Source organism: Mastomys coucha, unplaced genomic scaffold (assembly GCF_008632895.1).
Source record: "Mastomys coucha isolate ucsf_1 unplaced genomic scaffold, UCSF_Mcou_1 pScaffold18, whole genome shotgun sequence".
Classification (NCBI taxonomy): domain Eukaryota; kingdom Metazoa; phylum Chordata; class Mammalia; order Rodentia; family Muridae; genus Mastomys; species Mastomys coucha.
In genome coordinates this window covers 33,994,559-34,012,759 of record NW_022196900.1, presented here as the reverse complement: position 1 = coordinate 34,012,759, position 18,201 = coordinate 33,994,559, and the positions used below count along the sequence as shown (strand labels likewise).

The 18,201-nt window shown below is 37.2% G+C and overlaps 1 protein-coding gene across 1 annotated transcript in view; it reads left to right on the top strand.

Annotated features, from left to right (window-relative positions):
- Rasef (RAS and EF-hand domain containing) overlaps window positions 1-18,201 on the top strand; it is a 64,366-nt gene that overhangs the window by 31,796 nt on the left and 14,369 nt on the right. The window contains exons 6-15 of the mRNA XM_031377680.1: window positions 2,321-2,436; window positions 3,726-3,794; window positions 5,289-5,373; window positions 6,329-6,417; window positions 9,598-9,829; window positions 10,132-10,269; window positions 10,359-10,503; window positions 14,222-14,303; window positions 15,474-15,588; window positions 17,580-17,699. Of these exons, the coding sequence (XP_031233540.1) occupies window positions 2,321-2,436; window positions 3,726-3,794; window positions 5,289-5,373; window positions 6,329-6,417; window positions 9,598-9,829; window positions 10,132-10,269; window positions 10,359-10,503; window positions 14,222-14,303; window positions 15,474-15,588; window positions 17,580-17,699 (1,191 nt within the window). The remainder of the gene's footprint in view (window positions 1-2,320; window positions 2,437-3,725; window positions 3,795-5,288; window positions 5,374-6,328; window positions 6,418-9,597; window positions 9,830-10,131; window positions 10,270-10,358; window positions 10,504-14,221; window positions 14,304-15,473; window positions 15,589-17,579; window positions 17,700-18,201) is intronic.

The following is an 18,201-nucleotide window of genomic DNA, read 5'->3' as shown; positions in this document are numbered from 1 at the left end:
TGTACCTTTGATAAGTTATTTTATTTGTTTTGATTTTAGATTAATCTCAAAAATTAAAAGTGCTTTGCATACTCTGGCTCTTGAGTTGGCATTGCCTAACTTTCTGTCTAGTCAGCATTATTCATCTCAGGAGAGATCTGCCTTAGCCTCACAGTCTTAGCCATTCCTGATGTCATTGCATTGTAGTTGGCTTTACATTTGAATCATGACTTTCATGTAGAGTTGCTGCTTTCTTGGATCTTCTTATTTGTGTTTTTGGTTTCTTATTTTAAAAGATTGTTTAAATAGGGTTACTGTTGCTGTGATGAAGTACTGTGACCAAAAGCAACTTGGAGAGGGTTTGCTTCATTCACAGTTTCACTTAACAGTTCATCAGTAGCAGTGAAACCAGGAACTCAAGTAGAACAGTAACCTGGAGGCAGGAGCTGATGTTGAAGCCATGAAAGAGTGCTGCTTAGTGATGTGATGCCTCTGGGTTACTCAGCCTGCTTTTTTATAGAGCCCAGGACTTCAGCTCAAGAAAAAAAAAACCCACATGCAATGGGCTAATTCCTTCCATATCAATCTAATTAAAAAAAATGCTCTACAGGTTTGTCTATAGCCAGATCCAAAAACTTTAGCTTGCGTCAAGTTGATATAAAACTAGGCAGTGTGATGATATTCAACCATCTTTGTTATGTCACTACTACTATAAAAATTATTTATTTTCCCTTGAAAATATTAATTGTAGAGGTCATGAAATGACAGTTTTTACTGGATTGTTTCAATCTTGTGGCACTTATATATCAACCTAAAGTTTCTTTACTTTGAGCCCTTCAGTATAAATATATTTCCTTGACTTAATGACCCTCGAGGGTCATTATACTCAGTGTTTCTTGATTCTGGGAAAAATGAAGTAGTGCATAACATAACTTCCACAATCATCCTTCACCCTTCTTGAAATCTTTTTATTCAAAGAAGAATTATTGATTCAACTATTGTGCATTACTAACCACATATTTAAATTCTTAATATCATTCATTATTCTTGTATATGGCATCTGTTACCAAAATATGATAGATAAAGAGCTGGTTACTATGCTTCTGATATGCTATTCTAGATAGACAAATAGACAGATGCACATGTGCACATGTGTACACACACACACACTTTCTTGGAAGTTTGTCTTAGTGACTAGATAAGAAACTCTTGGTAGGAGAAGTTAGCCTCAAACTCACAGACATCCAACAATCTCTCTTCTTAGTGTTGAGATAAAAGACAAATTCTACCTTGCCCAGCTGATTCTAATTTATTTCCCATCCCTCCTCTCCTTTTAAGAAATGTAGTTATTTTTATTTTTATGGATGTTTTGTCCTGATATATGTATATGCCATAAAAATAAAATAAAAATGAATAAGCCTGGTGCCCACAAAGTCTAAAAGATGGCATTGAACCCTCTGAAAGTGGAGTTACAGATGGTTGTGAGTCACCATGGTGTTCTGAGAATACAACCCAGGTCCTCTGGAAGAGCAACAAGTGTCTTCAACTGTTAGCCACCTCTCTAGTTCCCTTGTTCCAGTTCTCATTCTACGTTTGGGTGTTTTACCAGGCTACTTGGCCTCTTCTCTGTTCAACAGGAGGACTTCCTAAGTAAACAGGAAATAACAAGTGACCTCCAGAAATCACTTCCAAGGACAGTACTCCAACTGATCTGAGGAACATTATTTTTGCTTAATTTCCATTAACATCAGTCAATTATTATCAGCTTTTATTTATTATAGTTTGGCATAGATGTCAAGTACAAAATGAAGAACAACTTTGAAATTAATAATGTACAATATTTGAATATATAATCAGTTTTTTGAGTAGGAAGATGTGAAGACCTGAGGAAAGGTAGATGTTATTTTTATGAGATTGCACTATATAGTGTGTAATAATTTTAATATAAATGGAATTGCATTTTAGTATAATCTGGCTCTCTGGACTTCAGATGTATTTTTCTATAATCTCTTTTCTCACTCTTTTTGGGGCTCAATCTGTCTTCTATCTCTTTCCCTCCACTGGAAGTCCCATCCTATTCTTTTTTATGCTCAGCATTGCATGATCAGCTTTTACTGACAAGGCAGAGAATGATTGGTAAGCATTGTCTATACAAACTTGAGAAAGGAGATTTTTGACATAAACATTGCAAAACTGTGTCCAGATTGAAATAAGATAGAGTAGAAAAATCAACTTTTGAATATTACAATGATAAGCTTACACAGTGCACAATATTATGCCTATGTATTTTAGCTGTAAGAAAAGCCTGATTCTAATGCATCTCATGATTTATTTGCTTTAGGAAAATCAAAAACTCAAGAAAGAACTTTTGGAAGCACAGACAAATGTAGCCTTTCTTCAGAGTGAACTAGATGCTTTGAAAAGTGATTATGCTGACCAGAGTCTGAATTCTGAACGGTATGAAACTCTTTATAACAGAGGGTCATTCATTAACTTTGGGGAATATATATTGCTTTGTAAAGATCCTGTCTTTACTGGAAGATTTCCGTGTGTGTGTGTGTGTGTGTGTGTGTGTGTGTGTGTGTCCGTGTGTCCGTGTGTCCGTGTGTGTGTGTAAAGAGTCTTGAATTATAAGTTTCTTAGGAGAGTGCAGGGCCGAAAAAATGTTTGCTTTAAGTGGCCTTGGGAGGAAAATACTGAGTACAAACAAACCTGTGTTAAAAGTGCTTATAAGATAGGAATCCTGGCCTAAAACAAGAATGAGAGCCATTAACTATTTAGTGCTTTAGTTCAGAGATATTGGTATTAACAACATATAACTTCACATAATCAGAGACACGTTTTTACCTGAGAGATACAGTTATATGCATATACAAAGAGAGTAAATTTGGACATTTGAGGTAAAGAGGTATTTATTTATTTATTTATTTTTACTTTCAACCTTTCAGAATTAAGGCAGTGTAGTATTATTAAACGGTACAACTTTTACTGCTTGTATTCTGTCTGCATCCTTAGAGATAATGAGGTGTGAGTTCAGAATATATAAAATAAAAGTAACATATGCTACTGCTCTTTAAAAATTTTAAGTTCAACTCGGAAAGCCAAAAAGAAAAATTAAGCAGTTTACACTGAGGAAGATCAACAATAATAACATTAGTAACACCAGGACCAGATTCAGCCTTTGTCAAGGAGACACAGGAGGTGAATACAGAAGAAAAGATCTGTTTGTGTTGGCCGAGCAACAAGAGGATCCTGTAACAACAAGATCAGCTGAAGCCAGTAGCATTGCCACCTACCAGGACCATCCTTGGCACATTATTAGTGTTCATGGCTTCATCTATGGAATATCCTCTCTTGTAGGGACCCTTATTATCTCTACTTTACAGACAGGAGAAACATAAAGTCTAGAGACATACATAAGAGGAAAATAAAAGAAGCAAGCTCACAGAGAAGAAGGAGTGGCTTGGAGAAAGAGAGATGATTAGACTACTGGTTTGAATAAGAAAGAACCTTTTAAAACACAAGTTGATAAAGAAATTTACAGACATTTTGATAGGGACCAGCTTTCTGGCTAAGGAACTGAAATTTCTATGTGGAACTGGCTTTTAACTCAGTAGCAAATGGACAGGTTTCTAGAAATGAAGCCCGACAGCTCATGAGGATTGGAAGATGGTGATGAGGTTTCCTGCGCCTCATGCTCACACCTGCTGTCTCTTCTCACTGAAAGATAACATATAATTTTGCAGGGATCTGGAAATAATCCGAGAGTACACAGAAGATCGAAGTAGTCTTGAGAGGCAAATTGAAATCCTCCAGTAAGTTCTTTTATGAAATGCTCACTGCATTTTAGCCAATTGTGTTAATGAAACATGTTACACAACCTGCCATGTCCAGGGTTTAGGTCACTGGGTCTCCTCATTACAGCACATTTGGCATAGCCACTTACCTTTCTGACTCATTTACCTCTAACTGAATTACTCCAGTGCAGTATAATTCTCAAAGTCTGCAAGTTAGAAAAGCATATGTTATGCGTTTGCATTATACCTGTTAGGAATGCGGCCTTCACCCTTGATGAGCTCTACTGGAGAGCTCCTCAGGCCCACACAGGAATGGGACCATAGGATAGTGTTTAGTCATTTTTCTTACTTCGTTATGCTGACTACAGCTGACACATATTTGTTTTCTTGTCTAAAACACTATTCCCTAAGAAATTCTATCCTGAACTCTCAACTTCACAATAACTTGTAGTACTTTGATTGTCTGAGGTCTTTTTCAAGCAACCTGGGTGTTCCCCATTTGTTCAGGTATACTGTATATTCTATAGTTTTCAATCTTCTAAATGAAATAATGTTAGGCTGGGCAAATTTTCTTCTCCAGTATTTAGTATTCCTTAAGTCTCAGCTGCAGAAACTGCAGAGGTCATGTGTTATAAAGACTTAAGAGTTAATTTACTCATTAACTCAGTCAAAAGCTTTCTCAGCAGCTTTCATGGGTGAGATACTGGGGATAGAATAGTGAATAGCAAAAAATTTCTCTCTCATTATGAGTCTAGTACAGGAAGAAGATAGAAACTGGTTACTCATAGAAATAAATTACATATACATATATATGTATGTATGTATATCAATATATCAATAGTCACATATATATGTATATCACCAAATTTAGAAGACTACAACAAAAGAAAAGTATGTTCCCCATGGAGAACTATGGAAGGTCAATGAAGGACTTCTGGTAGAAGTGGTAACAGAATTGAGATATGAAGGATCAAGTGGCTACCAACAGGAAAATTAAATACTCTGTGGGAAAAGGACTCTGACATCCTTATTTTTTAGCCAAGGAAAGTGGATATTAATTGACTTTCATTATATCCTATGAGGTTCTTAAGTTCATATTTAAACTCTTAATTAGTCTGAGATCAATAGCTAAGTACATGTTTAATATAGAAATCCCATCAGGGCATGAAGAGGTGGGATGTAGGAATAGCCAGCAAGCTCTATAGCACACGGCATCTGTGCCTGGGCCTGAACTGAAGCCTGTCGACACAGTTGTTATCAGAGGGAAGAGTGAGTGGCTCAATCCACCAAATTTATTCTGAAAATGCTCCCAGATCTGCAGGAAAGTAAACTAATTAATCCATTCATTGCAGTTTGTATCTGTGTCTGATTTTGTTTCTGGGGTTTGAAGAGAAACAGGAAAGTACAAGAAGTGTGATATATCTGTACATTCTAATGCCACTGCCTGAAAATAGAGTGGGGATATTGATCCCTCAGTGCTTCCTGTATGTTTGTTTACTTCTTCCCATACAGAACAGCTAACCGCAAGCTGCATGACAGTAATGATGGCCTCAGGAGTGCACTGGAAAACACGTACAGCAAACTCAACAGATCCTTGGTATGCAGTGTCCTCTTACAAGATATTCTGTTCTTTCTCCTGATGAAATGCTTTAGGGCATGAAAACCATGAAAACCATGTGATAGTTTAGGACAACTTCTTGTTGATCTTACAGTGAGACAGTCTTAACATAAAGTAAAAAGATAATTTTTTTTAAATTGAAAATATGGCCTGCCACTTTGTAAAAATAAATTAAATGATGTCCACCCAATTCTTAAATTAAATGTTTTAAGGGAAAGATGCTAAATGTATGATTTTTTTCTCTAGAGGGTTTAATGATATATGAGCTGATTAGTGTACAGAGAAGTCCAGCAACTAAAAGAAAATGTGAGAAATCCTGTGGTCATTAAAAAGAATGTTTCCAGTAAGGACGAGGTAGCTCTGATTCTGGCTAGTGATGTTCTCTGTAGCACACACTTGAGCTTGGGCTTTGGTTAGTGATGTTCTCTGCAGCACACACTTGAGCTTGGGCTTTGGTTAGTGATGTTCTCTGCAGCACACACTTGAGCTTGGGCTTTGGGTTTGGGGTTCTGAAACCTCCTGGTAGAAACAAGCTTGGCCAGATTGCATTTGCAGTGAGCCTCTTACTGAGTTTTTGTGACTCAGCTTTAGGAATGAGACTTTAGTGCCATATTAGGATGTGGAATAGCTCACTCCATAAGATTTTCCTTTTAGTGCTGTCCTGTCTTGGCAAACCTGAAGAGCAAGCAAACTTTTATGGAGTCTGCAGTAGAGCTACATAACAGTGAGATATGAAACAGTGAGAAAGAGGAAACCATGTCTGTTATGTTTACTGAAACTTTCAAAATAATTTTTTCATGTTTACACTAGTTCATTTGGGGGGGTCATAGATTTATTTATGCATATTGGGAGTTAAATTGTGTGGGTATGTATAAGCATATCTGCCTGTGGTATATAAAATATCTACATATTAACAACCACTTGTGTATTACAGCGTATAAATAACATATCACCAGGGAATACAATTTCTAGAAGCAGTCCCAAATTTAATCACCCTACTTCTCAACCACTGGCCTATGATAGGTACGTAGAACCTGCCTCTTCTATTATCTGAGTTCTAAATCAAAGTCAAAGGAGAGAAATTATCTTAGAGCTGAATTAAAATTAAGGTATATATTTAAGTAATAATTAATATTTATTACAATCTTATATTAATGTTCAGAAATGTGAAAAAGGAGAAAATATATTTCATAGAGGACAGTAATTTTCTCCATATGCTTTCAATGATTCTGTGCATACCAATCCATGCCTCCCCTCGAACCACATCCTGTGCTGTGCTGAGCCTTTGTCCATAATCTGTCAGTGTTTAATGTTCAAAATAAGTAGAAAATGTGACTATGATTATGAGTTACTAAATATTAAAGGAATCATTGAGACATACCAAAAGTTAAATTTTAACATGCCTTTTAATATATCAAATAACAAACAGAGATTATTTGTGCGTGTGTGTATGTGTGTGAGTGTGTGTATGTGTTTCTGCGTGTATGTGCATGGGTACACATGTCCGGTGTTGCTAGCTAGAAGTTAAGTTTGTGGTACATCAAAGTGTTAAAAACAAACAAAAAAAAAAGGTAAAAAGTATACTGTAGTAAATATATTTAAAAATACCAGCTCAGGGTTTCTTTCACACTTTTGACCATTTATGTTCCTAGATGACAAACACACACACGCGCGCGCGCACACACACACACACACACACACACACACACACACACACACACACACGCACACACGCGCACACGCGCACACGCGCACACACGCACACACGCACACGCACACGCGCACGCGCACACGCACACGCACACACACGCACATGCACACACACGCACACACGCACACACACACACACACGCGCACACATACACACACGCACACATATGCACACACACACACGCACACACACACATGCACGCACACACACAGCACACACACACGCACGCACACGCACACACACGCACACACACACACACTCACACACACACACACGCAGCTCTTATATTTAAATCTAATTTTAATTTATATAATTTATAATATAATTTTAGTTGTGTACCTAAAGCAGCACAATACTTGAGCGACTGCCTACCCTTCATGGCGTTAGAATCTACCTTCTTTTTCATAACCCAAGTTATTATTTACCATATTTCATCTGGGTTGCTCATAGCTCCAAATGGCCAACCCGCATGGCCACATTTTTATGGCTTAGCTAACCTGTGGTAGCTCTCCTTTCTCCTCTCCTGCATATTCTTCTTCTATCCCATGGCGGCTTCTTTTTTTTTGCAAGCCTATTACACCTATCTCCTTCTATGCCCAGATATTGACTGTGAGCATCACCAGTCAGAATTAACTCGTGAGCAGCATCCCAGGGGCTGGCAGACTCCAGGTCTTGGGGGGGGGGCACACTTAGCATTACACTAGACAGTAAAAGACAAAACCTCAACAGTGTACATTAACACTTCCCATGTGTTTGAGGCTGTTAAACTTAGTGTTGTCCTATTTTATATTGGGGCAGTACTTTTGGTGTAAATAAACATGTTCTTAACTATCCTGATATTGCATGACTGTTTTCTTAGGCATCAAAGAAAGGCTAAAGATATAGCTCCATTTTAGTCTAAGTTGATAAACCAGTGAGTTTGTAGAGCATACTTACAGGACCAGGAGTGACTCAAAACAACTGTCACTGGAGAATCTCAGTCAAGCAAGGATGAGGTTTTCATCCCCCTTCTAATGCTGCATTCCATTCTCTCCTCAATCCTGTGGAGATTGTCATCAGGTCCAGTCTTGTGACAACCAAGTAACAGCTCCTCAGATTTCTAGTTGTTGCTGGTTAGTAGTGCTCCACCTCACCTGGTGTTAGCTTATGGCTTTACTGCCACTGGATATGTCCCTCACTAGAGACTGCCTGTGTAAAAACATGATCCTGATTTTTGTTTGCTGATTCATTAGTTTTATAAAATGAACGGCTTATTTATTTATAAGCAGGTGATTATAAGGTCACTAAAAAATATACAGTTTTAAAATGCAAATTTGGTGCTACTTTTTCTGTACTAATAGTGAAGAACAGTTATCAGCAAGATGTAGAAAGAAGCATATAAACCAAAATTACTTCAGAAGTCTCCCTAGGATTTATTCTTAAAAGAATGACACCACAAATGAAGTCTGGTACTGGAACGAGAGTTCCTCTCCAGTATGTTCCAATGGACAGGCTCTTCATTGCCTCTATCACCAGGGCCTCAAAGGCAAGCAAATCCTCTCCTGCTCTTCATTCTGAACCCAAGTACAAACTACCATGGCCTGTGTGAATCTTCCTTCTTTGCAGTTAGTTTGATGTATGAAATCAACAAGTTGCTTTTCTTTTCTATGCTAACATACAGGTCTGCTTGCTTGAAAAAAATTTTTAGGCTTGGGTTATTGACTGTTTATTTTCTGTCATATAAGAGGATAAAGAAGGTCAAGAGACCTTAACCTAAATATTCAGTCATTGCCCCTAAACCAGTTGTATTAGTTTTGAGCTAATTGCACAAGGCCTTGAAGTCCTGAGGAGGAGCTAAGATTACATGTCGATTGGGAAAGACTAATAGAGGTGCTGCCCTTGTACCGCTGTGAAGAAGCTGTCCACACTGGGTTACACTTGCCAGTGCAGCTCCTTCTGGCTCACTCATGCCCCTCTGAGGAGCTCCTCACACATTTGTAAGCAAGCACAATAAACTCATTGGTTTTCCAGGGGCAAATTTTGTGAAATTGAACTTTGTTTTATTGTCAGGACATTGGATGAGGGTAGGCTTTGTTTAATTGCCCCTCCTTACCCGGAAGAAAAAATTTCCCAACACCTTATCTTAAAAAAATAAACAGATAACACAAAATAGAAAAGAGTTATAATCTAGAAGTACACAAACTATTCAGAATGTGGTCTAAAGGTGTTATAGTAAAAATAGTAGTGTTACATTGTATTTGTATCTAGGATACTCATTCTTGTATCAGGGAAGAGATCAGTCAATTTCAAAGAGCAGCACTCAACTGAGGGCTTTTGTCATCACAGAAAACTGAGCAGAATGAACTGACAGCACTGTGCACACCTCCTTTGCCAATGCCTAGGGAACATCCTATCCTGTATTTCAGCGCAAATGACAATGTCCTCAGCCTGTCCCTTTGTGCTCTTGCCCGCTATGAACTCCTTGGTAAAGTTGTCTCCTCTTTTATCACAAGGTCATTCCATTCTTCATATGCAGATGAGGATTGTGACTCTTTGGCCCTCTGTGATCCTCTGCAGAAGATGAATTGTGAAGTTGACAGCCTGCCGGAAAGCTGTTTTGACAGTGGCCTGTCTACTCTCAGAGACAATGAGTGTGACTCCGAGGTGGACTACAAGCACCAGGGAGGATTTCAGAGTTTGCACAGAACAGAGGAGAGCCTTGGGGGAGATGCATCAGACACAGATGTAAGCTAGAAGCCATGATGCTCTCGATGATTTCTTTTGACTGAAATCTTCCATTATATTTTATGGAACTCTGTCATAACAGCACATAACCTACGCTGTTAAGGTCATAACTAGGAAGCTTATTCATTAGAATAGCTTTTTCTCTAGCACACAAGGGAGGAATCTCAAAGTTTTGCCTTGAAGAGGAGGTCTGCTCAATAACCAGACTGGCAGTAGGCTCAGCGGCAGAGTTTTACTTTTCTTTGGTCTGTGATGTATATATGTGAAAGATTTGGTTTTTAATGGTTGATTTTTTTTGACAGGTTCCTGATATAAAGGATGAAGAAGCATTTGATTCTGAAAGTGTGGCCTCAGTGTTAGACTGGCAGCCCCAGGGGTCTGCTGGTGAGGGCAGCACTGTTAGTTCCTCGAGAAAGCCCATCTCAGCTCTTTCACTTCAAGTATGTAGCTTCTGACACTCTTCCTTATGGCCTGTTACTTAAGAGGACGAATGGCCCTGTCATTCACCTGTGTGCCTATTTCCTTCTAGACAGACATGGTGGATAACACTTCCAAGTCCACATCTCAGAAGGCTTACAAGATTGTGCTGGCTGGCGACGCCGCAGTGGGAAAGTCCAGTTTCCTCATGCGACTCTGTAAGAATGAGTTTCAGGGGAACACAAGTGCAACTCTAGGTATGGCTCTTCCTTCACTGATAGTGGTAGAACTGCTATCTGTAGCTTGATTTGTTTTCTTTCAGGATTACATACACAGATTCACAGATCAAAATACCTGTGGATGAATTCATGTATATAGAGACTGTGTGTGTACGTGTGCATAGAATATTCTTTTATTTGGATTAAAATCTAATGTGAAAGAAAACCTGACAGATGCTGGAAATCTCTGTGGACAGTTCAATCACACCAACCCTGCTTAGATGTAGTAGGTGCTTTCATTCAGCATGTATGTCTCAAGCCTTTTGTAGATAGCCTGCCTGGTATTGTTATAGTGCTGAAGGTACACAGTGAAGAATGCTGAGAGAATCTGCATCTTTAAGGAATTTTCACACCAGTGAAAGTAAGCTGACCAAGATGAATTTAAAAACGAGGTGCAGAGAGACGTGCATATTTCCATAGGTAGCTAAGGAGAGCTTTCAGACACTTCGATTTAATGCTAAGAACTTTGAGATGAGCATGGCAAATTGGAGTTTAAGGCTGAATCTGTATTTATGTTCCTTTCCACATGTCCACAAGAAAATGAATTGAGGCAGTAATATTTTTCTCTTCTTTGTTTCTTTTCTTTCTTTGTTTTTTCACTCTCCTCTTTCTTTTTTCTGAGTCTTTTTTTAAACACCATTTTAATTAAATTTTGTACACAATACATTTGATCATGTTGGCTCACCCACTTATCTCCCAGATACTCCCATATCCCTGCCCACCATGTTCTCTAACTTTCAAAAACAAAATGCACATTAAAAAAGAAAGAAAGAAAAAAGAAAATCAAAACAAAAAAGAAAGAAGAAAACAAAAACAAAAACAAAAATACCAAGCCAAACCAAAAAGCTCCCCCGACCCAAACCATGGAGTTCAGTTGTGTTGGTTTACTATGCCTGGGCATGGGGCCTGCCCTAGAGAGTGGTTAATATACCCAGTAACATGACGCTGTAGAGAAAGGATTTTCCTTTTGCCAACAGGTATCGATCTCAAGTATCTTCATTGTTAGGGGTAGGATCCCATGTCCAATTTTCCTCTCTGTCCTGGGATCCCCCATCTTGCTTGTGCAGATCCCATTCATGCTAACATAGCCTGCCAGTTCATATGTTGCCAGTCCTCTTGTCTTTAGAACACACAAACTCCTTGCAGTCATCCAATCTGGCTCTTAGAATTTTTTTGCCACCTCTTTCACATAGATTACTGGGCCTTGATCTCTTTAAGGATTGAGTGCTCCCTTACTTTGTCCGATTGTATGTCTCTGTGTTAATTCCCATGTACTCTAAGAAGAATCTCTCTGATGTATATAGCATAAACACTTATCTGCTGGTGTAGCAATATGTCATTAGGAGTCATTTTATTGCCTTTTTATAGCATATTGAAAGCATAAGAGCTAATAGGTACATATAAGGGAAAATGTGGAACATATTTTTTGGGGCCTGGGTTACCTCACTCAGGATGATCTTTTACTAGTTCTATTTGCCTATGAATTTAATAAATCCACTTTTTAGAACAGTTAAGTACTATTCTAGTATATAAATATATGCCATTTTTATTATCTATCTCTCAGTTGATAGACATCTGGCCTGTTTCCAATTTCTATTATAATTTTTACTATTATGATTAGAGCAGCAAAGAATATCTCTATAGTGGAATATAGACTGTTTTTGTCATGTGCCTAATAATGTTATGGCTGTATCTTGAGGTAGATCCAGTCCCAGCTTCCTGAGAAACTGCTACACTGATTTCCATACTGGGTGTACAAGTTCGCACTCCTGTCAGCAAAGAATAAGTGTTCCCCTTTTCCTATATCCTCACCAATATTAGCTCTGTCATTTATTTTATTTGTATTTATCATTCTGACTGAGTAAGATGTACTTTCAAAGTAGTTCTTTTTTACTATTTCCAGATTACCAAGGATATTCGATATGTCTTCTAAATGTTTCTCAGCCATTTTTGTGCTACATCTTTTGAGAACTCTCCACTTAACTCTGTATCTTGTATTTTAATTGGGTTGCTTTTTTGATGTTCAGGTTTTTTTATGTTCATTATATATTCTAGATGTTAATCCTCTATTCGATATATAGTTGATAAGGATGTTTTTATCATTTTGTGGGTTAAAATAATAGTGTTCTTACAGTACAGAAGCCTTTTATGAGGTCCCATTTACTGTTGGTCATAATGACTGTTTTATTGATGATTGTTCAGAAAGTTCTTTCCTGTGTCAGTGAGTTTAACCTTATTCCCCACTTATTCTCCTGTCTATTTGGGGTATCTAGTCTTATATTAAGCTTCTTAATTCATTTATATATGCATTTTGCACCAAGTGATAGTTTGGATCTATTATCATTCTTCTACATCAGTGGCTCTCAACTTTCTTAATGCAGCAAGCTTTTAACACAGTTGACCATGTTGTGGTGACTGTAATCATAAATTTACTTTCTTTACTACTTCATAAATGTCATTTTGCTTCTGTTTTGAATTGTAATGTAAATATCTGGGTGTGCAATATATTTAATGTATGATCCTATTAAAGGGTCATTCAACTCCAAAAGGAGTCATGGCCAGCATGTATATGTATATACATGTATATATATATATACATACACACATATGTAGCTACAAATAAAATAACAATAAATAAATATTTTAAAATTTAAAAAGTAAAAATAAAATAAAAATCTGTATTTCACTAAGCTGGAAAAGCATAAAAGAAATAGATGAATATTTGCAAATATATAACCTACTGTAGTTAAATCAAGATGAAATAAACAATTTAATAAGGCCTATAGCACTTAGAGAAATAGTAGCAGAAATTATAACCTCCCAAGCACAAACAGTGCAGGGCTACATGGATTAGTAAAGAATTCTAACAGATCTCTAAAGAACTAACACAAATACTGTTTACATTATTCTGCAAAATAGAAACTGAAGGAGCTCTTCTCTTACCACTATTATGCTGACTGGTACCAAAGCTACACAAGGAACTAATAAAAAATGAAATGTTTAGTATGTTTTCAAATTCATGTAATAATCAGTAGAAGGAGTTTGAAATACATTGCCATTTGCTTTTCTTCATCTGAAGAGGGAGTTAGACAATGAGAAATAATGAAACAAATTGATTGCCCTCATCATATTTGAGCACATTTATAAATTTATAATTCTCTGATAAACTCTGAGATAACAAAACTGAAAATTCCACCTCATTATAATTCATAAAAGAACTAAAATATTGCTCTGGTTACTAGAGACCCTGACATACTTATATATGTGTGTGATATACACAGCCCTCTGCACACATAAATATATAAATATATATGTTTCTATGTAGTGGTCATATGTGAGCATTCATGTAGATATACATACGATGTTAAATGCATGCATGCACTTAAAATATATAAACAGAACACATATAACATATACATGCGTTTGCATACAGATACATTAAGTGTTGCATGCATACATAAGGGTTTGTGTTTTATCATCTTGGTAAAAAGAACTGAGCTTTCTCTGTTCCATAGAGGTAGCCCTTCCTTGAATCAGCCTGGCTTCAGATAGTGCATCTATATGTACATGTGTAATCTAACTTATTTGATCTTTAATCTTTGAAAGCCAAGTGCATTTTTTTCTACTTTGGCTTTGGCATTAGCTTTCCTACCATCTAAGTCAGAAACTTACAGAATTAGTCGTATTTACGTTTCAGGAGTTGATTTCCAAATGAAGACTCTGATTGTCGATGGCGAACAAACAGTCCTTCAGCTCTGGGATACAGCGGGTCAAGAGAGGCAAGTGCTTTTCATAACGTTTTGGCTTAAACAATACAGAGGCAAACCTCAAAAGGCTGGCTATACTATTATTATTTGCAATATATTACTGTGTATGCATTTATAATTATAAAGCATGTATGTATTAATAAGCCTCGTCTTCCCAATATCTACTTCCATCTGCATGTTACCATTTGTATAAGAAGAGGGTGTTTGAACTTCCACAGCGATGATGCTTGGTTTGGACATCACACTTCGCTGTGGAGAGGAGTCAGCATTTCTGAATGCAGTGTCATGTTGAGCGGTACTTATTTTTGAAGCAGCAAATGATGGTTGAGGACATTCTGTTAAATATCCTTGATTGAAGGATAATAACACCAGAGAAATGACAGACATACTCTGATGATTCCATAGCTTAAAATATTTGCCCATAGCCAGAAGTATGAAGCACAAGTTTTAATTTTATCTTGTTCTCTGTGGGCCAAAATTTATTCATGTATGCAACGAGTGTTTGAGATTTCTGTGTCTGTACCATACTCTATTAAGATTTAGTGATGAACATAGGGAACTGATTCCTGCTCTTGGTCACTACAGAATTCACCGCACTGCTTTTCCCTTTTTTTAGCCTTTTAGAGATAGGCTACAGGCATGATTCAACTTATGTCCGGGTTCCTCTCTATCAACCCCTTAAAAAAAAGATCTCCTTTCATGTAAACAAACAAAACAAACACAAACCCCACTCCAGCTCTTTCACAACACTATTATCCAACATCTAGAAGTTCTACCATTTGAATTTCGGGGTATATGTATAAACTCATGTACACGTGTGCATGTGAAGGTCATATTGCTCAACATCAGCTTTTCTTTTTCAGTCACACTTTGCTTCATTTTGAAGCAGCTGTTGTTTTCCACCTGTCTGGTAGCTGGTTTCTGGAGCTGAATATTATTTTCATTATGCTTTTATCATTTTTGTGGCTGAAGTTTGAGGTTGGGAGACATTCTTGGGATTGTCTGGAGAAAGGATGGGCTTCTTCAGTGCTCTTGATGAAATTTATCAGTAATGTTTGCTACTAAGGCTTTACTTCTAGGAATCTGTTATAGAAGTAAAACCCAAAAGGCACAGTAGAGAAGAAGTGCACGGGAATGAAGAGATAGCAGGATGGCAATGCAATTGCGTTTTGTCTTTTTCAGATTTAGGAGTATCGCCAAGTCTTACTTCCGTAAAGCAGATGGTGTTTTACTGCTGTACGATGTTACCTGTGAGAAAAGCTTTCTTAACGTCCGAGAATGGGTGGATATGGTCGAGGTAAGGAGGATAACGAAGAGATAGAAAACTAGGCAAGGGAGTCATGGGCTGTCAAGAAATCCAGCTTTGTGCTGGATGATTAGGAGCTAGTGATCTCTGAAACCTTATCTCTTCCCAGGAACTTTTCTAAAATTGAAGATAGTTTTTCAAGTAGCTTCTGAAAACAACTTCTGGGTTCTTTGCTAAATAAAATGTAGAAACCTTGTAAAACAAAATGGAAACACAGGTAGCTAAGAAAGCAACTTTTACGAACATGAAATTAGTAGAACTAGATGCACGGTATGGCAGGAATTTTATAAACAGAGGAGATACCACTGGGATAGCACTTAGCAAGGGCTACAATTGAAAGCTGACCTTATTTTAGTTGCGATGTGGGATTTTTCAGATATCACAGATATGTTAGAAAGATGAATTGACATTGGGGGACTTCAGTGTCAAGATGGCTATGTCTCTACTTAAGAACCTTTCATATCCACAGAAAGATTTTTTTAAAAATAGGAAGTATACTAACAAATGTTACTAACAAGTGCAAAGTACTTTCTTGAAAATATAAATGAGTGGTAAATACAATTTCCCACGTAAGTATATCACCTGTATTTTAAACATATTAAGTTAACTCATGGCTAAAGACAAGTGCTGTCTGACCTGATTTCAAGTGTGTCTGTGGATTAACAGTCTCTTCCTGACTATAGAATTAATGAAAGAGATATTGTGTGATTGGAATAATTCTTTTAACATAAGTATGTTCTTTGTTCTACCTGAGCACCCTGTCTTAAAAGCCACTATAAATTCAATTAAAGTTACTCTCATTTCTGTAATATTTTACTTGATGAAATTACCCATATATTACATTATTTCTACAACATCTGAAAAATACAACAGAAATAAGCAAATTTTACATATTATGAGAACCCTGAGACAGAAAATATCTGGCACTTGCTTCTGTTCATAATAGTATCACATAGAGATAGAATGAATGGAGCTCACTATTTTTGACTCAACATTGTCCATTACTTTGGTAAAGGACAAGAATGAGTTACAATTGAATAACAGTTGTCTTGATGAAACTAAAGGAAGTCTAAGGAGTGAGCAAGAGAGCTTCCTGCTACTATTGAATAGAATACAGTGGACTAGAGCACAAAGTACTGTGAAAAACATCTTATCATTAATATTTGGAACTTAGTCTCTGTTTTCAGGTTTTGTATATGCTCAGAAAATCACAATTCAAATGGCAAGGGCAGTCAATAAGGAAAATGTCTTTACATTAAGTGAGGCACTCCATGAGCTTATTATAATTGAGATTTTCAGCCATCCATTTCACCTTTTTTTTTTTGAATTTACAACTTAAGAAGATTAATAGATAAGATTATTTTGCTTTGTTGTACATTAGAGTAGTGTGTGTGGAACCTTGAACCCAGTTTTATTCTAGGATAGATGAAGAATTATCTATATGGAATAAAGTTGTTGGTGTGGAATGGCCATTGTTTTAAGGAGACACTGTCTCCCAACATTTTGTGTATACCCCATCTGAACAGAATTCTGTGGTCATTCTATTGTGTTATGAAGTGATGATTGTACATTGTGCATTGTACAGCTGGCTCTTCTCATATTATTTACCTTTTCTATTATCCAGGAATGGAATATTTCCTAAGTGGACACAAACCTTCAGCTTGACATGTTCTTATTTCACCTCTCCAAATTTCATAATTCTCAGTTGTAAATGGGAAAGAAAGGTGATTGTGCCTCAAAACATGTTGAATTTTAAAAATATCATCTTAAATTTAAGCAATTCAATTTTTAAATGAGTACTAAGACACATGACACCATGAAAATAGCTATCAATTTTGTTCTACAACTGTAAATACTTATGAATAGCAAATTTGGCACCTTGAGACAACTGGAAAATGGCAGCTACTTGTACCATTGTCACAGCATCATTCCATAGTTGGTTCAGTGTTTGATGTAGTTCCACTTCTTTTCCTTCTTGGTAGGATGGAACCCACAGAACTATTCCTATCATGTTAGTGGGAAACAAGGCTGATCTTCGTGATGTTGCTACTGCAGAGAAACAAAAGTATATTTCAGCACATCTTGGAGAAAAACTAGCCATGGTAAGAGTTGGGGGTTGTCCAAAATTTGGCAATATTATAGTAGCTCATAGTTCTCAGAATCAGGGGCAAAGCACTTCAGCCTTTAACCAACCTGTACTTTGTCTGGTTGGGCATTTGACTTTCCTACCAATAGATTTTCCTAATTCTGCTTAACTGGAATCAGGCACTCAAGTGAAGGACAGATGAACCCCATTGTTTTTCTAGTGTTTGGAATTTGTGAAGATCAGACAAAATCTTTCCCACTTTTCTTGATAGATGCTGCTGGCTTTGGGAATCTTTCTCTAGTACAGAAATCCTGTTGTTAAAAAAAAAGTTATTTAGCCGGGTGTTGCCCGTGCAGTCGTCTCGCCAGCAAGAAGACACGCGGACACTAGGTTCCTTCTGCAGCAACATTTATTGTCTCCATCCATAGGGAAAAAGGGTCAAACCAATAATCCGTACTGCTTATATACACCACAGTGCGGCGTGTCTGCCCACAGCGTGGCGTGTCTGCCCATGATTG